The sequence below is a fragment of the Bacillus rossius genome, chromosome 1 (genome assembly GCF_032445375.1).
Source record: "Bacillus rossius redtenbacheri isolate Brsri chromosome 1, Brsri_v3, whole genome shotgun sequence".
Taxonomy (NCBI): domain Eukaryota; kingdom Metazoa; phylum Arthropoda; class Insecta; order Phasmatodea; family Bacillidae; genus Bacillus; species Bacillus rossius.
Genome location: NC_086330.1, coordinates 354,453,583 through 354,477,246, shown reverse-complemented (window position 1 = coordinate 354,477,246; position 23,664 = coordinate 354,453,583). Strand labels below are relative to the sequence as shown.

Sequence of the window (23,664 nt, the reverse complement as noted above, 5' to 3'; positions counted from 1 at the left end):
CTAAAGACTTGCCAAAAAACAAACAAAGTTAATATCCTAGGCGTGCGCTGGCTTCCTGACCTTCCTCACCAACTCCAGAGTCTAATGCCACGCCGGGCCATAGGTACGAATTCACAAAGGCGTGAACGATGACCAAAAAAAAATTATCTTATTTTTAAGGGAAATGTAGCAAAAACTCTTCACGTAACATAACCATGTTACCACAGAAGTATTTATCATCAGCTTCAAACAAAGTCTTACTTCTTTATTAACTTGCCAATGATTTTATAAAAACGTAGAATGGCCGCACCAACCAACATCAGGCTGCGCATGTAGTCCAATACCGATCGCATACATTTAATAATACTGCACAAGCTGATATATTAGCCAAATGCCAACTTTACGTATGCAAATTCCGATGACAAAGTCTCAAAAACAAATTGCAAAATGTTCGTTTCTTCCAAACTTATACTTTTATTGCAACTACAGGCAAACGGGCGACCTTATTAAAAAATCCCACACTGGAACAACGTGTGAAACAAATGGGCCTCTTCACCAAACAGGCTAATAAAAGTTCCGTCCAAATAAAATTTAGTATGGGAAAATACACAGTTCACTAGGTTTGCCAAAAACCAGTGCAGCACCACGAGGGTAAAAATCAAAATCGCGGCCTCTCTTTACCTTGATTACTTCTGTATCACAGGGCAATCCATTGCCCTGTCGCCCAGCGTGGAGCCTCCATCCCAATACTCTTCGTCGCCCGTTGCCGTCCGGCACACCAGTCCGCACCGTCACATCCCTCTGTCCTCCACGGTCGCTCGGCACCCACTCACCGGCCCAGCTGATTTTTTCTTCCCGGCAAGCCGAATGTCTGACGTCATCAGCCAACCGCCGGGCGCTCACCAAGTGGTATTTACGTGAAACACAATCGATATTCTTAAACTCATAATCGATAGCTACCAAACTGCGTATAACTAATTAACAGAAACAAATATAATTAAAAAAATTTACAGATAAATTAACATTAATTAAAAAAGGCGTAAAAATACGTGAAATAAAAACCATATAAAACTAGAGACCAGCAACAAAAATAAATTACAAGTAAAAATGTGGCCCTGCCGGCCACAACCTTAACGCCAAAATACAATCAAACCTAACCTTACCTTATCTAACCTTTCCTAGCCTAACCTAGTCTAACCTAACCTAGTTTAACCTATCCTAACCTTTGTGGCAGTCCTGCAGTGACATTTTTCGGCGTTAGTGTATTTCGGCGTTGCGGTACACAGCAGTTTTCTAGCTGTTGGCGTTGTGGTCAATTTGGCATTTCAGCGTTGTGGTGCATCCTCAAGTTAGTGTTTGTAAAATATAATTAGTAATTTTGTAAAAAAAAATGAGTGCCAGTTTTAAAGTAAGGAAAATAATACCTATTTTTGAGAAAAATAACATCTACTTTTTCAGGTCTCTTCTAATTGGCTGCAAATAGATGCATAAAAAGGAATCATATCACACAAAAAAAATTTGTGTGTATTAAGCAAAGAAGATTTAGTGAGAAATTTGGATTTGTTTTCTGTTATAGCATAGCTAACAAATAATCTGTGATTATGATCAGAAATACTCTATTTTTATGTATATAATTAGAGCTGTACCGATTCACGAAATTTTGCCGATATAACTGTTACCGATTCACCAATTCCAAACCGATACAGAAGAAAACACATTTTAGTTAAAATATTTTTATAAATTTACTAAATTACCGTAAATAACTTATTCTAAGAAAGCATGCAATGCAAATGCACATGTATATTTATATTAGTTTATAAACAAAACATAACCTGTCTTTTTTTAACTCTTTATTTTTAGCCTGTTTTTATTTGCATTTGAAATTTCAGAACTCTAGTTTGGTAGATACCATGTTACACACACTTAGAAGCTACAATAAAATTTATGATTCTTTAATGTAGGTTTGGACTTGAAGAACATAAGTGAGTACTCTGCGTATTGGGAGCAGACACGAACGCTGTATGCTCCGTTTGAATGTGCGACTACGATGAAGTCTGGCAATGCAGATGTGTACTTGAACGAGATCCCTGGTGGACAGTACACAAACCTGCAGTTTCAAGCATATTCTCTCGGCCTTGGAGACTTCTTTGAAGATGTCAAGAAGGCGTACAGAGAGGCGAATCTCCTCTTGGGAGACATCATTAAGGTTTGTTATAATGTTGTTTAAATTATTAAGCTGGATTCACAACCTACATGTAGTATATGTACGCACGTATATGTAAAGATAAAATACTATATGGTTTTGATGTTGCCATTGATTTTTACATTTGCATAGTGGTTCATCTCTGAACTTTCATTTGTATACATAATTTTTCTTAATTTACATAAATCCACGCAAACATCTCATTTGCACTCTTTTGCTGAATGAATGCAGAGGCTATTTTCACACAAATATTCAACATTTTTAAAAATTTTCATGAAAGAAACTGAGGTTTCAACTTAACTAGAATCAACTTCAGCTTCAAAATATAGTTTGAGTTCACATTTTTAAAATATATGTATTTTTTTAAATATGAATATTTAAATATGTATTTATTGGTGCTTGAAATACTTAATAATATTTTAAATACAGGAGACAATAATTATGCTATAGATTAAACTTATTTAGTAAATATTTTATTTGCCAAATAATTTTTATGTCTTATAAAAGTTGCATGTTTATGGATACGCATATGCAAAAGTGCACCAAAAATAGCTACATATGCTAGGCTGAGTTTGTACGTATGTTTATATGCTAAGTGGAGTTTGTGAATCCACTTTCAAGGGCATTTTGGAATGTGAAATTGTTACTTTGAACTGGACAGTGTTTGTGTGGAGGTTTTCTCTCATTTACAGTACAGTAGAACCCTGTTATAATGTTTTTCAAGGGAGCACAAGAAAAAAACATTATAAGCAGGAAAACGTTATAAGCAGGAAATCTCAATTTAGCACTAAACAATGTTCGAGCTTTGTAGTAATGGACTCACCAAGCTATGTAAACAACTTTAATGTTAAAACCAAAGATAGTATACTTGATACATGAATTTTCTGAAACAAACCAACAATTTTTCAACTTCATCTTGTTCCCTGGTTAAATTTTGTTTGTCTTTAAAGATACACTGCCACATTTTTTGTAAAATTGTCTCACAATTCATGATGACAACATTAAGAGTGAGAACGTCTACTCCTTCGCCACCTGAAAATGTTTAATTTTGTGTTTCCTACGTATCAATGAAAAAAAAAAATTATTTGTAAGCAATAGAAAACACTTAGTTATGCCCTCGTTCAATGGTTGGCAACTTAAATATCGTAGGACTAGGTACGTGCATCTGAATACCCACTGGAATGGCAAGGAAGAGAAGAGTTGACTAAGGGTGCCAACTGACACGTAACTACGAACATTGTGTACCTTCAGTATATTGCATAAAATTGTATTTTAACAAACTTCATGTATTGTATGGCAGTGATTGTAAACATAAACATACATAAAGGAAACTTTTTATCGTAAGTGTTGGAATAATTTGGTTCTAAAACATTTTTTCCCCATTTATTGAATGTTACAAAGCAAACATTATAAGCAGGAAATTACGCTATTTATGAACGTTATATGCAGAAAATAAATACATTGTCCTTATGGGGGAAAAATTGGGACTTTAAAAATATGACATTATAAGCAGGAAAACATTATATGCAGGAACATTATAACAGGGTTCTACTGTATTACTAAAATCAAAGAATTCACGATTATAACACTACAACTGAATGTTTATTTATCGTAAGATTTTTTGCTTAAGGATATTATGATTTATCAATTAAGCATATAGATTTGATTTATTTTATAAAATAAGGTGGACTTTTGAAGGCATATACTTTTAAAAAATGTACTAAAATTACAAAAAAATCATTAAGGTACACACATTTTGCTTACTTACATTGACTTTTGCAAATTGTTTCTCTTGATTTACATTAAAATAAATACTACTTAGAAGCCCCAGAATTTCGCCAACATGTGGATCAATATGTAACACATTGATTGTCATAAAGTACCAGGAACTTGAGTTTCTTCCTGCAATGTGCGCTGTGTGATATTGGTCAATTCATAATAATGATTTTGATGATTTTGATAATAGTGATTTTGCTCAACAGTTGATTATTATTATTTTTAATAATTCACCTGTTTTGCAATTTTGTGAACAAAATAAGATACAGCCTCCACTATCCCCATAGCTGGCCCATTTCAAGCATAACCTTGATTACACCATTTTAGTGTGTGTGAAACTATGCATTTAAGATCTGTCTGAAAAAAAAATGCTTTCACCACCTGGGTAATGACAGAAAAAGGAGCATACCTTTTTCCCCTCTAATTTCTATCACTGGGAAATTTTAATTATTTATTTTTTTTTTTTTTTTCAGGGTTTCACATCAATTCCCTGACCAATTCCAGCTTAACTGACTTTCCAGATGTAGACACCCTGATGTTGGATGCATTGCAGGCTCATCCATCAGTAATAAAATTTATGCACAAACACAAAAAAAACACATCAAAATGAATGCATTGTACAGTGTACGCCAAATACTAATCTCATCAAAATAATATCACCCTCACTCCTACACAATAACAATAATTCTAAAAGCTCATAGGTTTGCAAACCAATTGATATTTAAAAGCTAAAATTTTAGTATTTATGTTTATGTTGAGCACTCTACAAAAACTTTACCTTCTTATTATATGAGCAACATACACTACCTGGGTGAGATTTTTCATACAAAATGCTAATACACACAATATTTCAGGCATGTCAGTTAAGTTTCTCTACTTTCGTAATAAGTAAATAACACTCCCATCATTTCGTAACTCGACGTCTAAATCGGTAATAATTACGGAAAATCCGTAATACCAGGCAGCACTGAGGATGCATCTTGTGTGTTGCAGGTTACGCCATCGTCCAAAGTAGTTGGCGACCTGGCTCAGTTTATGGTACAAAACAAGCTGACCTCGGAAGATGTTCTTAACAAAGCAGAGGAGCTCAGCTTCCCCAAGTCTGTGGTGGAGTTCCTGCAGGGCTACATTGGCGAGCCTTACCAAGGTTTTCCCGAGCCTTTCAGATCAAAGGTGTGTCAGTCAAATCAAGAGTTATGTTTTTTTTTTCAACTCATAAGCTCCGTAAGATTTTTCTGGACGTAAAAATTGGCTATTATTCATAGGTAGGGACAAGATTTTGTAGTGAATAACAGTAACACCAAAACGTTTTCAATACGCTATACTATAACACTGAAATGCAAGGTAAGTCAAGATATACATCTGAATCCAAACAAAAGTGATCTCAATTAACATCCAAAATTTAACAGATGTCATTGTTTTAGTACGTAATTTGCAACAAAATGTAGAGACCAAGTATATTGTGAAAATAAATTATGTTCCTGAATTGATTTTTACCGTACACATTATGATGTGTACAAAAAATACAAAAATCTTTGTCCAAAAAATTAATGGAACCAATATTTAATTTTAAAATGGCAGCTTATATCACGGTCGTAATCAGACTGTTTTCGTGAAAATAGTGTTTGGAAATATTTCCTCTTGTGTTGAATATAACAAACACTCTTCATAAATAAACAGCTTTTATAAAAATAAAACCAATAACACCAAGCTATTTCAAAAAAGAAATAAAATCTTGTTTTTACTCGCAGGTAAATAAGACCTTCTGCAGGGTCCTCGGTAGTTGTGACCACAGAGCCCACAGTTGTGGAGATACTGTTTGCCTTAACCTTGGCTACAACTCGAGAGCCTTCTGTTAATGTTAGGAGCCATAACCCATGTCATCTTTAGATTGCAATGTGCAATTTAAATTTATTTATATGTTATCACATGCCCACCAAGAGCCGAGGGCTTTAACGGTGGGCATGACATCTGCATAAGCCAGGAGTAGGCAAGCACTACCTGAGACAACAGATAGGCACATCTGCAATTGGCCATCACATGCACGGTGAGAGCGCCATATACCTGCAGTGACCAAGACAAAACAGAACAAATACCAACATATATACATAATTGAACACAAATGGGCATTTATTTTGTTTTTCCAATGCATGATTTCTGCTATTAGTGCTGTCCTTGTTTCAGTGTGCTCTGTTGCCATATGCCTTGCCATAGAGCTCAGATGTTTCAGACACAACTTTGTATGTAATTTAATGAAAATTTGTTTAATGTTACTGAAAAATGGTATTTTTAATGGTAAAATTTGGAATGAGGATTGTGAAAAAAAAAACATTTTCCTGGTGTATTTTATCATGAGCATCATTTGATGATTTCAATTTTTTTTTAAGGTGATGTAATTGAAAGACATCATCTTGGTTTCAACCAAATTTATTAACATTTTGTTTATATTATTTAATTTTAAGAAGTTTGGCTCTAATCAGCATTGCACATACTTTCATGGAATGCCTTGTTAATAGTGACTGTTACAAATAGTTTCTCGTGTGGAATAATAATTTGTGTTAAGCATTTAAATATTTTTTCTGTCAGAATGACTACAACTAATAATAACTGTCATTAGATACTATTATATGGTCTTATAAAAATCAAGAAATAGTATAATTAAAAAAATATATTAAAACTTATTTTGATTTAACGATGGTATACAAAATAAGACATAATTTTAATGAGCCAAGTAGTATCATTAAGGCAACAGTGTACTGCAATCTAAGCGTGAAACAAACTATACCAACCCAATGTTTTAATCAGCCTTTTTTTTTAAAGAAAAAAAAGCAACCACTTCACTAAAATGAAGCTTTTTTATAGGCCCACGCATGCCTGTTTAAGTTTTCAAAGGAAAACTTAAACTTAAATGATAGGAGAAAAAGGTGGTTTAGTAGTAAGTTCAGTGGCCACCCATCAGTGATTTATTTTTTTATTCCTGATGATATTTGGTTTTAACTTAGTTTTGATAGCCCAGTCAATGAAGACAAAATAGGGTAAATAATTTGTGTAGTCGCAAATTTTTGTACAGTGGTAGGGGGGAGATCCATGAACAACATACTAAACATCCTGACCGGTGGCTGGTGAGCCAGGTAGGGGGGGGGGGGGGAGGAGGGAGTATTTAACTGTCATTTGTTCGCGTTTTTCTTGAATAAATCAAAAACCGTGGCCTCTAGCGAAAACACATTTATATACTAAATGAAAGTACATAAAATTTACTTCATAAAAGGTCTAATTCATTTTTCTATAGGCTGTATAGTTTGCGATCTGCAAGGAATATAAAATCTGTATTATTTAAAAAAAAATTTAATGGTAAAAAACTAATTTTTTATGTAAAAATAAATTTAGAACTAATAGAAAGAATGGCATAGGCACTTATTAAAGAAATATTATATTAAATGTGTATACCTACATTTCAAACACACCAATATGAATCATCATCTTCTTGTAGATCGAGTAATGGTGCACCATTCGTACATGTACCATGGCATGCGCCGCACACCATGGAGCATGGAATGCCGGCTTTTCTGCATCCACATCGTCCCCCACACCCAGTAGAACATCGGCAAAAGATGCTTTTCAATATCGCTTCAGGTGCTACTTTTTCTTGGGTTGTTACTGGGGTGAGCAATCCATCCTCTCCTCGGTTCCATCCTCACTCGGTTGGGGATACAGGGTTGTTGAGCCATTGCTGTATCTAGAAGTAAGTAACCATGCCACTGTAAATTGCAAGAAATAGTGCTATAAAAAGCATTATATACAATTAAGTTATTAGTAAAATTACATACCTGTAAGTAAACTCTAAAAGATTGAGGTGCGCAGCTCCTGTAGTTGGTGGCAGTTAGGCGAGGTCTGGTTTTGGCTTCGTTGATGATTTTAGGAATGCAGCTTAACGGAGTTTATTCAGATCTTTCTGATCTGCAGTCGCTTGGTAAATTTCTAAAAACATCTTCTCACCAGTCTGTGCAACCTTTTCTGCTGGTGTCGAGGGGCTAGTGATGATGTCGGATATTGTCTTCATTTGCTGGGGTATCTTACTGAACAGCTTAATCATTCCTCCTTTGCTTTTGTTGTAAATGGCGAAGGTGGTGTCACACCCGCTAAAAGCATAGAGAAGAAGAATTGTTTCTGTAAAAGGAAGTTGTTGGAGCTTGTTTATTAAAAACAATTTTTATTCCACCTTTCCTCTGCCAGGCTTCACGAAGTATACATTACTCCCTGGTCGTGCAAAAGCAATTAGTAAAACAATTAAGTCGACATCTTCCCCTATTATTGTGACAGTGGGGTGTAGGGAAGCTTTCTCTAATCCACATCTCACTTTAGTGCCATCAGCATCCCCTGTAGCAACTACTGTTTCTATTTCCGTTGCTGTCATTTTTTCACTGACAAGTTTTATGAAACTGGTTTTGTTCTTTTCGTTCGCAAGAAAATGCTCTTGTTGAACAGTGACATTCATGTTTTCATTAAAATTAATATCACATGAGGTTTTTGTGAGGCTTCTTCTCTTATCCTCTGCTCGCTTTGTACTGTTGATGTCACCATAACCATCGAAAACCACAGTACAGTTTTCAGGTTTTCACCATAATAATTCAGTACATAGGCTATGTATTGATCGCAAAGAACAGAAATCTTGGTAACCGAATTCCATTTCATGCGATGAAGGAGAAAGCCTCCATCTACTACATTAGTGGTCTTTCTTAGATCATGAGTTGCATAAAAATCCTCTGTAAAGGCATCATAGAAAGAAGACTTCTTTCCTTTTCTCATTCCTCCTTCATTAAAGAGTGCCAATGGGAATGGAGATAATTCAAATTCCATAAGCTGTGCAACATCTTCATCACTCTTTTTTGTAATGGTAATTCTTTGGAAAATTGTCAAAGGGTGTACAGTCACTGTGTCACCATTAACTTTAATTGCATTGCTCATATTAGCCAATGACAACACAACATTCTTTTTATACTGTTTTATGTCACCAAAATTACAGCCTACCAAACTTTTCATTGTACCAGTACCGATTCCTGTGGCTTGATGACTATTTATCTTTGAGTTTCCGATTATCCCTGTCGATTGAGATATAAGTGAATTAATTTTTGGAAAAGGATGATGGTCATTGAACCAGTCATAAATCTTTGCCCTGTCTTGTCCAGCCCTATTTTCCCGTGATACCCGGAAATCAACATGCTGCTCCCTACTTGAAAAAGTCATGCCAGCAAACTCCTCTACTGACAAGCAGATGGTGGTTGCTCCAGGGGACCCAGCGACCCACTTCGCTAGAACAGAATCAGTTATTCCTCTTCCTCGTGCCATACCACCTGAGCATTAGTGTCTGCTCTATGGTCATGTCTGACCAAACCCCTGCCCAATTTGAAGCAGTTCGATTTATAGTGAAATAACCCTTATCTGCAAAATCGTGCAAAACTTTTTGGTGGATAGTTTTCAGTGCTAGCATGTCTTGCACATAGAGGTGGGCACATTTTGCGTACTGAAAATGACCACTTGCATGTAAGAATGGTATCATGCTCTGAACACAGGACAAGTGGCCATTCCAATCATCATGGTGCTCAGAATCTATGAACTTTTTTCTTGACAAGCTCTAGCTCATTCTTGAATTAATTTAAAATTGACTCTAAGCAAGAATTACCCTCAACTTTTTGTTCAGTAAGATCTTCCACATGGATCAAAATGCTGATAATTTCTTTCTTTTCTTCTGAAATACTGGCTTCTTCCAGAATGATTCGCGCTAAAACTGCTTGAACAAGTAAATGTCCCCGAACGGCTCTGCTGTAAGCACGCCCAGTTAAGATCTTGTCAACTGAATTTGGAGCATAAACTAGGCTTAACACTTGTTTCAGTCCAGACTCTGCCATTGTGTGACCAATGCACCCCATGAAGGACATTATTGTATGAAATCCCCCAATCTCACACAAATAATACCTGACTGGATTTCTCGTGCCTTTATATACAATGGTTGGTCGAAAGTAACAAAACAAATCGTGGCACCTTGCTGCTGGCTATCATTGGAAGCATACTGTAGTGCTGTGTACACTGTGTTGTAGTCTCGTGGGGGTGAATAAATGAATGGCAAGAAAGTTACTGCACTTCTTTCGCCATTAATTGTATTACTGACAAACTGCATAAATCCCTTCCATTCCGGTATTGCGGGCAGTTCTGGAGTGGGTTGCACTGAGTGGAGCCACTTACAACACATCCACAGCATATCTTGCAAAGTTGGTGCAAATATGTCGGCTGGAATAGGTTTGAGAATGTTCAAGTCAATAACAGTAATCTGCCGTAATGCATAGTTTGTAAGATGATCAAAGGTCTGAAGGTCCATAACACCTAGGTGGCCTCTGTGGCAGAGGGAGCCGATTTGAGCCTCTGGACCTCTTCAGATGGTAAAAAAGTATCCACTACTTCACTTAGATGTTGTACATACATTTAATATTCAGTCTGAACCCACTAAATTTAGCATTAAAAATTAACTTAGTATAATTCAAACACATTTGTTTAATAATTAAGATTTTATATTCCCTGCAGCTTGAAAACTATACATCCTAGAGAAACATTGATCAGAACTTTTTTGTAGTAAATTTATGTACTTTAATTTTGTATACAAACATGTTTTCGCTAGAGGCCACGGTTTTTTTATTTATTCATGAAAAACGTAAACAAATGACAGTTAAATGATCCCCCACCCCCCTGTTCACAACCCACCGGTCAGGATTTTTAGTATGTTGTTCATGGGTCTTTCCCCTACCACTGTGCAAAAATTTGCGACTACACGAATTATTTCCCCTATTTGAGATTTTTTTAGCCTTCGTTGACTGGGCTATGAGTGGTAAAAAATGTGACAAATTTTTCCATTTGCAAGCAATTCATTCCATGTCAGGGGAATGGCATACACTTACAGGTAGCCCAATCAGAAAGTGTGCCTTCTTTGGCCAATGCTTCACTCTCAGGATCATACTGTAAGGTGTAAGCTATTTATTTATCTGTTTATTTACGTACATACATATGAAGTATGCCAGGTGAATGTTAATGAAATCATTTTGACAAGCGTCTGTTAAGACATACATAATGTAAATAAAAGAAACTAAAAAGCACATGAAATAATGTTTGAGCATTATGAAAAAACTACAGCACCAGTTACTAGCATATGTTCTTCATGCAAGTTTTCATCTTCTGGATGTTTACTGTTACTACATATCATGCATTTTAAAACAGGCTTGGAGAAAAATTTGTGAGCGCTTACTAGTGATGGGTCAGATCCAAATCCCAAATTGTAATAATTTGAATCATAGAGAGAACATAAAATCTACCCTTTGAATCCAAATCTACAACTGAAGGGTCAAAAATTAAATAATACACAAGAAACTGAAAATTTTTAACTAAAATGTAGAAACATTCAACTACTAAGTGTTTTTTTTTTCTCTCACATGAACAAACTTTTCTTGATCATACATACAGTAATCTTATTTATATAAATAAATGCACAATATATTGGGTGATGGTACGTAATAGGCTTAGGGATTAGAAAACCACAAATATACCTAGTAAACTACAGAGCTGTTGGTGTTGAATTTTTGAATGTACATTTGCAACATTTTTTTTAAAAATCCTTTTCCTTTAATATCATGTCTTTTCAAACTACCAGAGGTTTAATGGTATTCGAGAACTCAACCAGCTCATTTCTCGTATTTATGCATATGTGAAAGTCGTTAAAATCTTGAAAGGGTCCCTGAAAAACACTATTTTCATTTTTTTGTAAAAAGATACAAACAATGTGGTAGATTTGGAAATTCTGAATTTTGATCCCTCAAATTTATTTTCTCTAATATCTAATCTTTAGAATACTAAAGATTTGATGGTTTTTGAGGTTTTGAGAGAAACATTCCCGCTGCTTGCAAACAAATATGTAAAGGCCACGAAAACGCCACTAACAACTTTGATCTCTGCAACCCTGAGTGTGAAATGACTGTGCCACGTCTGCTCCCAGGTGCTGAAGGCAATGCCTCGCGTCACGGGCCGCCCCGGCGCCAGCCTGCCCGCCCTCGACTTCAAGGCCTTGAAGACTGACCTGCAGGAGCGACACCCGCACCTCAGCGACCGGGACGTCGTGTCGGCGGCCCTGTACCCTCAGGTCACCGAGGACTTCCTCAGCTTCAGGGAGAAGTTCGGGCCTGTGGACAGGCTCGACACCAGGATATTCCTTACCGGGCCTAAAGTTGGCGAAGAATTCGAGGTGATGAAAAGTTTTAGTACAGTCTACAGTACAATAATTTTCAAAACTTCTTTGAGATTAATATATTTGTCTAAGTGCATGGGCATAAATCCCAGGTGGATGACCGGGGCCCCCGTACCATCTGGAATCAAAAAGCCCTTTTCTGAAGGGGCCCGTTTGCGCTTGCTAAATTATAACTGTGAAACGGGAATGATAAAACGTAATCTCTCCCCCCCCCCCCCAATCCTACCAATTTTCACCCCTGCTTAAGTGCATTCTTGCCAACTGCACAAACCCATCGGGCTTAACCATACCCATCTTACACCAGTTGCAATTGGCCACATATTAGTCCAAGTACTATTATATTTTAACATCATGTTGTCAGAGAGAATGTTTTGCAATAATTCAAGAGTTCAGATTAGCTGCAAACCATGATAAGGTCCAGAAACTTTATATGTTCTGCATAATTAAAGATTTTATTTTGGAAGTCTTTTTATGACTTAATTTAGTTTTGTCTTCAAAGCTGTACCTTGCACTCAGGCTTTTAGTTTAAATTTGTGTTTTTGTGGTAAAAATCTACCATATACACACACCTGATGTGTGAAATAGGAAAAAAAAACATTAAAAACATTTTCTGACTAGCACAGAACTGTCAGTGTTATAACATTTTGAAATACCAAACGTATACATTATATCATATACTTTTAAATTACGCACTCAAATATTTAACAACTAGCTGAAGTAAGTGTAGCTTCCTTTATATAGTTTGTAAAAGGTTTAACTGAGTTTTAGTAAGTATGGAAAAAGTTCAAGAAATCTTAAATTCACCTTTCTTCAGTTAACTAATATTGTGAAATTTACACCAAAAGAATTAGGAATTGACATTACTACTGGGTACTTCATTGTTATTGTTCCAACATTTGTTTAACTGTTTGTGTTATAAAAACTCTGCACAAAATTGTTGTTTCGTTTCGTGCAGGTAACGATAGAAAGAGGTAAAACGCTTGGCATCAAGACATTGGCGATGGCAGAGGACCTCACACCGAACGGAGAACGAGAAGTGTTCTTTGAGATGAACGGACAGCTCAGGTCTGTGTTTATCAAGGACAAAGAAGCAGTCAAGGTAAAATCACTGCTGCTTTCTTGTAAATGTTCTGTATGTAGTTGTAAAAATGCCTTCGTGTTCCTTCATGTTTTATCTCTGAAATTTTTTCGCTGTACTGCATTTGCATTACTGTTCCACAAACCATTTGATGCTATTAATGAACTTGTTCTACTATTTGACAAGTGTCCCAGTTGTAATGCAAATGTCGCGACCCCTCTAAGGAGCTTTGATGTATTGTACATGATTATCTACTGTTTTATTTCAAGTATAAACATTGGCATAAATTTTTATTTTAACAGTGTTATTTCAGAACATTGATTCCGTTGTTTATGTTTTGTTTCGTGTGACTGCTGCACCTGTCGCTGTGATGTCAGCACAGCTTTGGACCAATGAGAAGTGCCGATTCAAAAACTTTTAAACAATTTGAAATGAAAATGTCAGTCTGTCTTAGACAGCAATCATGAGTACAAGTAGCTTCAGAAGCGTTACAAGCATCAATGAAATTTAGCTATCCTGTTCAGCATCCATAGTAGTTAAGATGGTAAGGGAGTTGTTTAAAATGTATAAAAACGAGAGAGACAAGGAAAAACCCCATGATGTTAATGTTAGGAGTGAATTTTACATTTGAAAAAGCACCATGTGAGCCCAATGCATTAAACATTGCAAATTATGCGAACGTCATTATTTTCTAATAGCGAGTCCAAATGCAACAAACTAAATTTTTTCATAAACTATAGAATTCCATCTATTGACAATAACTTTGAAGATTGAGATAAAGGTATTTACCTTTTTTTTTTTTATAATTTATTGAAATCGAAGAGAGAGGACACTTGAATGAATCAGGTCCAGGGTGAAAGATAGTGTGATCACCACTGATCTAACTACGTAGTTAATTAAATACTTATTTAAATAACTTTTTTGTGTGTCTATATAAATTTGGAACTATTCTGGTTATAATGTGTGAGGAAACCACTGATAAACATTTGTGTAACAGAGGTTCCCATTCTGATTATCAAGCCTCAGAACACTATCCAATTTTGATTAAAGCATATTTTTTTTAACATTGTTTTAAATACCAGTGAAAGTTTTGTCTATGATATATCTTTTGTTGATGATAATTGCAGGATACACAAATGGGTGTTACTGCATTTGGAACATCATATAAATTCTTTTATTTTAATAATCTCAAAGCTATCTTTTATTTATTTACTCAGTGTGCACTGTAAGAACAAGACAGCCTCCAGTGTTGTTGAATACTGGTTAATTCAATTATTGTGCACAGAACATATTATTTGTTTTAAATATATAAACCCAACGTCAACAGCCTTGTTCAGCCTATATATAATGTACATGGTGTCCAACAGTATTAAACATATAGTACGAGACAATGTAGTCAAGAGTACACAGTAGTCAGCCAAGTACAATATATAAATATATTTTAAATGCGAAATTATTCATTCAACATTTCTTTCTCACACAATAATTGTTTATTCCCTATGGGAACCATGATACAACTGTAGTGCTGTTGTAGTTTAGTGAAACATGTTTCATGTATTAATTTTCTTTGGAATTAATTGTGGATGACATTTTTAAATCAAAGCTAAACATCTATCTTTGTTTTAAATTTTTTCACTGCACCAAAACATCAGTGTTCTTTCATCCAAGTGGTTCAGCATTTTGAAGGAACTAATGTCCCAAGTATGCCATGCATAATGCTGAAATCACAATAGCATGACGGGCATGATATGGACACAAATATTTTTATAGCCAATATGTTCAAAACATCTGTGATGACAAAGCAATGAAAATAGCAGATGTGACACTTCCCGATTAGAAAGTTCTAATTTGATCACATTGCGGGGAGATGTTACTGAAATGAGCGTGAGAATTTAGTTTTCAAACGTTGGTTAAAACTGTGCATTGGTAGTAAAATTATTTGTGTAATTTTAAGTTTTAAGTAACTAAATTAGTTTAAGAAATTTACTAAATACTTTTACGCACAATTACTTTTCAGCGTATGTATTAACTTTGGATCGAAAAACTTTCTCAAACAATTAATTTTTAACAAATTTGTTTACAACTTAGAAACTCAACACTCATTTTACGACTAAACATAAAATGTAAATAAGATTGTTATATAGTCTTCTGTCTAAATATATTTTTTTTCTGTTTTGTTCAGATGAGATCAGGAAAGAGTGGAAAATAATCAATTCATATTAAATGTCTTGCAAGCTATGGCTCAGAGAATTGTGAATAGTTAAATATTATAATTAAAAACAGGTACATACTTTTAAAAGCCGAATAGATTCCATTTTAAGGTTACTTTATAGTGACTGTCAAATATGTAATAGTTTTAGCTTGCCTATTGTAGTTGCAAGGTTTCTACAAATACCTTGTGTACCAATTCAGAACTTTCTACGGGTGTTTTAGTAAAATTTTCTTGTAACAATTTTAAATAACGAACGTGTTTTTATATATAAGCTAATTTAAACATTATATAAAAATGTAAGGAATGTGCCAGTTATGTTAAAAAGCTAAAACTGTTCAGAGATAATAATTTTCACATGATGCAAGTTGACGGTCTCTTGTTATTTATTTTCAAGCTGCGACTATAAACCGAACTGAGGCAAAAAAAAAAAGAATTAAATCTAGCAAAAGACTGCTGGAAATTAAAATTTTGTAAACTGGTTCTGTTTAGTTGGGGACAGGGGCGTAGCCAGGGGGGATTTAGGGGTTCAAACCCCCCCCCCCCCCCTAACACCAAATCTTTAATTAATTTCTTATTCATCACAAACAAATTTCATATTAAAATTAATAAAATTTTTACCATTACAATATTTAAATTTAAGTACCGAAAACTGCTAAAATAGCACTATTTTACACCTTAAAATCCAAATTTTCCCGGGGGAGGACCCGGACCCCCCGTTTCAATACGGGGGGAGGGGCCATGCTTCTTAACACCCCCCCATACACAAATCCTGGCTACGCCACTGGTTGGGGACTTTGTGACTTTCGCAACTAGTCCTTCAAATCCGTGGCTTTCATGGCCTGTGGACACCTGTCAGCTGATACCTACTGTGTTCCCCGTCGCACAGGAGCTGCACATTCACCCCAAGGCCCAGAAGGGCGTGAAGGGCCAAGTGGGGGCCCCGATGCCGGGCACGGTGATCGACATCAAGGTGGCGCCCGGGGACAGGGTGGAGAAGGGGGCGGCGCTGGTGGTGCTGTCCGCCATGAAGATGGAGATGGTGGTGCAGGCGCCGGTGGCCGGCACCGTCAAGAGCCTCGACGTCGCGCCCAACATGAAGCTGGAGGGGGATGATCTCATCATGACCATAGAGTAGGCGGCCGGCGCGGCGGGTAGGTGTTGTGGTGGACTGGAAGAAATTCTATGCTTTAGAAAGTAGCAATGGGTAAAGTCCAATCTTCTTAAATTTGAATCTCAAGGAGCAAAAAATAAAACAATTTGCAATAAAAAAAAATTAGTAGGGTTTTGAAACATTCGAATTTTAAAATGTTGATTTCTCCTGTTTGCTCATGCAAACAGACTAGAGATTGCCTGAACTAAAAAAAAAATTGTGATTTAACTTGCATGATTACACGGTAAAAGAAAATGTGCACTGGTAAATAGTAGACAGCACAGGAAAAAAAATTACTTCAGTTCAGAGTGGTCAGTGTTTACATTTTTACACATTTTCCGCAAATATTTTTATGAAATATTTTACCTAGAATTCCTCCTACTTCCCCCCCCCCCCCAAAAAAAAAAAAAAACTTTAATATACCAGATTTTCATTGGTATTCAAGGGTTTGTACTGGACTGTGATTGTTCAAAATATTTTTTTTAATATACTTATATTAAAGTAAAGTGTGTGTTTATAAACACTACTCCACATTTATCCACTGCCCCCCCCCCCCCCCCCCCCCAATCCACCATTTGTGGTTATGGTCTCCCACTGATAATAAGACAGTGTGGTAGCAGTATTCATGCATGAGTGGTGAAAATCTAATACACAGGGTTTCTCATGAAAAGCCTGAAAATTTTTTAGAATAAACTTATTGAGTAGCGAAGGGTACTAGTGAGTGGCTAAGTTGCAAGAAGATTATGAAAGATTGTACTAGAAAATTTTGGAACTTCTGAATACCATCTCAAATTTTTCATAATTTTCTGGTAACTATAATATTCCTAAATGGAATAGCACATTCTATAATTTTTCAGAACATTCTGGAACATATTCAGATGTTTCATTATCCCCATTAGTGTTTGGAATACAGGGGTTTGAAGAAAAAAGTATTTTGAACAATTTTTTCCTGTTGCGACCATCACAACACGTTCGCACCACGCGGACTCGGTGGTGGGTGTGTGTGACCTTCGACACCCACCAAGCGCCAGTTACTTGCGAGTGTTCCTTCAGGTTAGATCGGAATTGTAGCAATATCTCAAATCTATTTTTGAGAAACTTTTCCCGATAATTTTTATACAAACCCTGTACTTTTCAGCTCACGTAGGTATACATAGGTAGGCAATGGTAAAGATGGTAAAATATTAGAAATAACCTGAGATTGCACGAGAAAAACCACGTGTTAGTAGTTACTCACAAAATAAAGATTAATTAATTTGGTAGATGGATTCTCAAACCCATTTTTGGTCTTTTTATTGCGGCTAAGATGTTTGTTAATTGTTTCATAGCAATATGTTCTTAATTATAACTTATGTTTTAAGGCTTGGAGGGGATACGCATAACATATTTTACAACAACCTGGTGCAAAAATGGCAAAAAATTGCCAGAAGTGGCATTGGGAACTCATTAATAGAAAAAAAAATTTCCTAACACATTTACTATTAGTTAAATTATGGTAAATGAATAGTGAATAAGTTTGCATGAACATGCAGTTCTTGAGAAAAGCTGAAAAAGAATGTTTATGTATTAAAGTGTCCAGGTTGGTAACGGTGGTCCTGTTGAAATAATTTATAACTGCAGTTATATTTTAGAGTTTCATCATGGCGATTCATACATTACATAGGTAGCTATATACTAATTATATAATTTTGTAATCATACACCTTCATGGGCAAGTTAATTTTTAAGTAATTTCTAACAAATCACGTAGCGAAAATTACGACTGTATAAAACTATGATGTGAATGAAAGAATACCCTTCTGTGCTAGGCTCGAGGTTTTGGGACTGCTATGCTATCTTTAATTTTAGCAACTGTTAAATTTTTTTTTTTTAAACAAAGGTGGTTCAGACTTATGGTTGTCGAGGTTTAAAATATAAATACTTGAGTAAGAAAGTATGTCTGGTTGTTGCCGGATTACACAATGTGCTGAGCCTAGAATGATGAATTAAAGTCCTTTCACTATACCAGTCTATGTCTGTACATGCATTACTTACATTAATGATGATGTTGTCAATGTAATTTATTTGGTTATTTCAGCTAAAGCACGAGTCTTCTAAAACTAAGAAGATAAAGACTTCAAAAATACTAAACGGAAACTGCCAGTTTTGAATTAGTTTTTTTTTTTTTTTTTTTTTTTTTTTTTTTTTAATTGAAGAAGGAATGGAAGAACTTATGAAAATATTGTGATGTGCTTCGGTATGTACAATTTAGAATGACATATTGTAGTTTTAGCATACTTTTCATGTAGTTTATTCTGTAAGTACAATTTTTGATTTGTTCCATGGCCTTTGTTTTCAAATTCTAATATGCAGTTTTGTGGTCAGTATTTGTTTATCAGAAGTTTGACAAGATCCAGGAACATGAGTTATCTTATGAACCATACCTTTACATTGTTAATATTATGTGCAGTAAAAGAAAGCATTTTAAAATTTATACATAAACTTAACCTAATTAAATACTAAATTGTGTTATTATGGAGAGAAACATTTTAATGATGTATTATTGACAAAAAAATTATTTTAAAAAACCGAGCAGTTGTTTAGTTTAAATTATTGATAATTGTGATAAAGGAACTTTGGAATGTGGTAAAATCAAATGGTGCTAGGATATAGAAATATTTTTTTAAAGTAACAAATATTAAGTGTTAAATTTATTTGTTGAAGTGGGCCATTGTACTTGTGGTTGTTAAGATGTCAAATAGTTTACCGTTGCTACCATGTTTGATATGTGCATTGTTGAATATTTGTGTAGCAGAAATTTGTGTATATATTTTTTTTGTTATATAAATGGTTTACCAAGGTTCGTGAGTTAATTATGTCATTAAAGAATGCTTGTTTAATTTAACAAGCAAAACAAACAAGAGAATTGGAGAAGTTATAAAATTGGTATTAGGGTGATGCTGTGAAGCAAAGATGTTTCCAGCCCTCATGATTCCATACCATGAACTGCATTTGGCTCAGATCACCAATGCTAAGAATATGCTTGCCGATTGTCAAGTGACAAAAAGAGGGTGAATTTATCAAAATATTTCCTGCAATAAAAAAAATTTTTTTGTTACAATTTTGTGCTCTCCTAATGGACGTAGGTATAAACTTGTCATTTGGCAGTAAATTTTTTGTGAATTGTATTAAGTAAATACTATAGCCTACTTTATCAGATGAAAAACATGAAACAAATCATTGTAAGTTCTAAGAGTGGCCAAGTTTTGGTTTTGATTAGCCTATCTCAAGGAATAGAAAAATTGTTAAAGGTACTACCAAATATTGTAGTAGAACATGGCAAACTTGAGTGCAGTAATCCTAGTGGCTTGTCCTGAAGAACGCCTGCGTGATTCAAATTCTCGTGTATTACAATGTGATCTTCACACAGATTTTTTCTCTCATTGGAAATAATGTTGTAGAAAAATAAATTTACACTCCATATAATTGCCTGAAAATAGTGTATTCATAATCAAAACATGTTTTCGCAATGTACAAAAATACGTTGACTTAGGCCATTTGTTAACGATCATTTAACTTTTAACAATGAAATGTAGACAACTTTAAACCTGAATTTTTGTAAATTGTTTATTCCGTAAATAATTCTATGAAACATGATAAAATGGTTGTTAATTTCCTAAAATAGGTGCTCATCTGGGAAAAAAAAACTCTCTGAAAGTGAGATTCTTGAATACTACTGACCTGAAAAACACCGATAATGTTTTTAATATCGCTAACTTAAACCATTTACAACAAATGTTTTTAAAAACATGGTATATTAAAAAGATTACATAAATATTTAAAAGCATGAAATGTTGCAGATTCTTTACTTCATACTCATTGAGATTTGTTTCTATTAAGGTTGTAGACACACTTTTTTCATAATTAGATGAAGACTGTAATACATATTCCTATTATTTTCAACGACAGTTGTGCGAAATTTCACTGAGAAGTTCCAAATTACTGCTTTAAGGGGTGGAAAAGGGTAATGGGGGTGGTTTCTAGAAATCTTATGTAGATGGTGACATTCTAATTAATTTGATGGTCAAGTGTGCGAGATTTCATCAAGGTTGGAATAAAATATTGAATTTGTATTAAAAACATTAAAACATTTATGTATATACGCACATTCACGTATACGGTATATCCAATCAATGATTTTGATGATTTTACTGTAAAAAAAATTTTTTTTATGTTCACTAAGTGTATTTAAAGTGATTATAATCTTATTTTAATGATTTTCTTTAACTACGATGTTAAAATGTAATAATGAGTCATAGGAAAATGTAAAATAGAATTCTAAATGGACACGATTTGATCCAAAGTACTTTTATCCTCTGGCCACACATAACACCTCAATGCAAAATAGATGTCTGAACAAAGAATAAAATATTGTGTTAGCAATGGTGCACTTCCAAAATTATATGTAGCCTATTTAATAAGTTTGAGACTATTTCTTTGAGGGGCTATTAAATTTTATAAAATGTAAACATTTTTTGCTATCACAAAAATTTATTTGGCACAATGATAAGCTTGTTATGTTTCCTGGTGTTCATACAAGCGAATATACAGGTTCTCTGAAAAGTTTCCAATTTCAACATGAAGATGGCAGCACTTGTCAACAAAAATTGGGGAATGTGTTTGTGCATGCTTTGGAATGTATTCTCTGAAATTTAAGCCATTTTGGATGTACATTAGTTCAACAATCATTTGCTTGAGTCAATGCTGGGTTGGGTGCACAGACCTAGTGGCCTGCGTTGGTGCTTGAGTGTATCTGAGTTGGTACCAGTGGGGCATGCTGGTTTGGCGGTGAGCGAGTGTTTGTCTGCCTCCACGCTGCCAGTCAGCACGTGCGCTTGAAAGTAGGGAAAGAAGGCGGTGTTGAGCGCATATAAGAAAACAATTGTATTAATTTAATTACGTTAATCGCGAGTGGATGCATCGAATCTTACTCCAGAAGGGATGGAGTGGCAGGTCGCCTGTCACCAGTAAAACGCTGTCAGCAGTTAGAGAAATTATCGGGCTGTTAGTCCAAAACTCTAGCCCCAGCACCTATACTTCAGCAGCTTCAAGTTAATTTAAAATGCTGAAATGTGAGTTTGTGCATTGACACATTCAAGGAACCCCTCCCACCCTACTTCTTTATGACCACTTGGATGTTGCATTTTTTGACCAGTCCTCTTCCCCAAATAGAAAAAAAAGACAGCAAGCTACCCTTTCTTGACTGTTTCTTTTATAAAAACTAGCATGATAACAGTCAAGAGAAATATATGCGTGGGGGTGGGAAAAAACTTAAGATACATCAGTTGCTTCTTAAAACCTGTCAAAATAGGAGATTGTGTACAATGCCAGTTCACGGAAATTTACAAAAGTGAGGGAGGGCCAAAGGGGCGGAACATGGCTACTAAAAAATCTGTATGGTTGAGAAATGCAAACATAAAAAAATTAAGTTTTAAAATTAAAGAAATATAAAAAATTCTTAAACGTGGAGTCCACGTCAGACAGAAGTGACACTTCTTGCTTATTATATTTGGTAGAGGAAACATTCTTTTTTGCTGAGGTCACAGATTAAAAAATTATACATACAAGTAGGCAAGCGCTAAGTAATCCTATTCCGCAAGTATGCTGCATCATTTCTACCTCTCCTCTGGCATCTCCACCGCATACCTAATTATTCCCCTCATGCGATCAGAATTTTTGTCACGCTCTAAAATTTTAGCCCACTCAGAAAGAAGTTTCACTTCAAAAAGTAATTTTACAAACATTCTTAGCTTAGTATATATGAAATGGTGTATTAACAGTGTGGCATATTGAGTAGAATGGCAAATTATTATACTTTGGAATAATTTTTTACAATGTTGAATTATCTTGGTAGCAATGAAATAAGCATGGTTGTCATGTGCAGATGTGTGCCTGTGTATTTTTTTGCAGTTGAATCTGAGGTTATAGTTTTAAACACTCATACGTTTTGGCTATGCAATTTATAATTTAATTTTAGAAACAAAAAGATCAAGCATTTTAACATAGTGTTTTGGTCGTTCCCTATTGGAAAAAAAAAATCTTGAAATTTATGGTGAATATTCCCAGCAATGAATCACCCCAAAAAAAAATTAAGGTTCCCAAATTTTACTTTCTAAACATTGACGTTTAGATTGTTAGGTTGCCTATACATACCACACAATTCACTGATTTCCAAAGAAAATAAGGGCGTTAGTTATAGCATTGAGTTGCGACTCTTACCTTCCTTGCTTTATGTGGAGAACTGTCAACACTGCTACATGGCCACACGAGCTCACAGAAAAACACACACACACACACACACACACACACACACACACACACACACACACACACACACACACACACACACACACACACACACACACACACAAACTCAAGCTGGTTTACGTTTTAGATTTTCCCCTCCAACGGAATGCTAGCCCAGCTAGTCGCATCACTTGTTAGCGCCGACTCGATGGCCGGGCAGACACAGCACAATGGTGCCATTCATAGAGCTGAGATATCTCAACTGAACAGTTTATATAACACTAAACAGACATTATACTTATATTAAAAACCAACACATGCAATTATATTTTTGTTTACCCAAAGTGAAAAACTCTCATAAAGATTGCACTAAAAAAAAAAAAAAAAAAAAAAAAAAAACCATAACCTGTGCTACCCATATATAGGTAAATACAGTAGATTCATTTTATGCTATTAATTTACAAGCAATTAATGTTAAAATTTATACTGTATGAAGTAAACCTGAACCATTCAGCCAAAGATGGCATTGAAGGAACTGTTGAAAATTATTAATAAAAGAAATGTATTTTTTTTTTTTTTAACTTAAAATACATTATTATTGATTACTTTGTTCTCAAAAATTTGCACCATATATTTTCTGAGTATCTACACGTTAAAAACATACCGAGTTGCAATGCCAACCATAATACAAAACTTTT

General features: G+C 35.0%; 2 protein-coding genes across 3 annotated transcripts in view; one reads left to right on the top strand and one right to left on the bottom strand.

Annotated features, from left to right (window-relative positions):
• Positions 1-23,093, top strand: part of LOC134528254 (pyruvate carboxylase, mitochondrial) — a 113,000-nt gene extending 89,907 nt beyond the window's left edge. For both annotated transcript variants that reach the window (XM_063361710.1, XM_063361711.1), the window contains 6 exons: positions 1,941-2,185; positions 4,952-5,131; positions 11,994-12,239; positions 13,198-13,341; positions 16,419-16,683; positions 18,759-23,093. In XM_063361710.1, coding sequence (XP_063217780.1) covers positions 1,941-2,185; positions 4,952-5,131; positions 11,994-12,239; positions 13,198-13,341; positions 16,419-16,667 — 1,064 coding nt within the window. In that variant the 3' untranslated portion in view covers positions 16,668-16,683; positions 18,759-23,093. The remainder of the gene's footprint in view (positions 1-1,940; positions 2,186-4,951; positions 5,132-11,993; positions 12,240-13,197; positions 13,342-16,418; positions 16,684-18,758) is intronic.
• LOC134528255 (uncharacterized) overlaps positions 15,480-23,664 on the bottom strand; it is a 29,590-nt gene continuing 21,405 nt past the window's right edge. Inside the window, exon 4 of the mRNA XM_063361712.1 lies at positions 15,480-16,700. Within this exon, the coding sequence (XP_063217782.1) occupies positions 16,651-16,700 (50 nt within the window). The 3' untranslated portion in view covers positions 15,480-16,650. The remainder of the gene's footprint in view (positions 16,701-23,664) is intronic.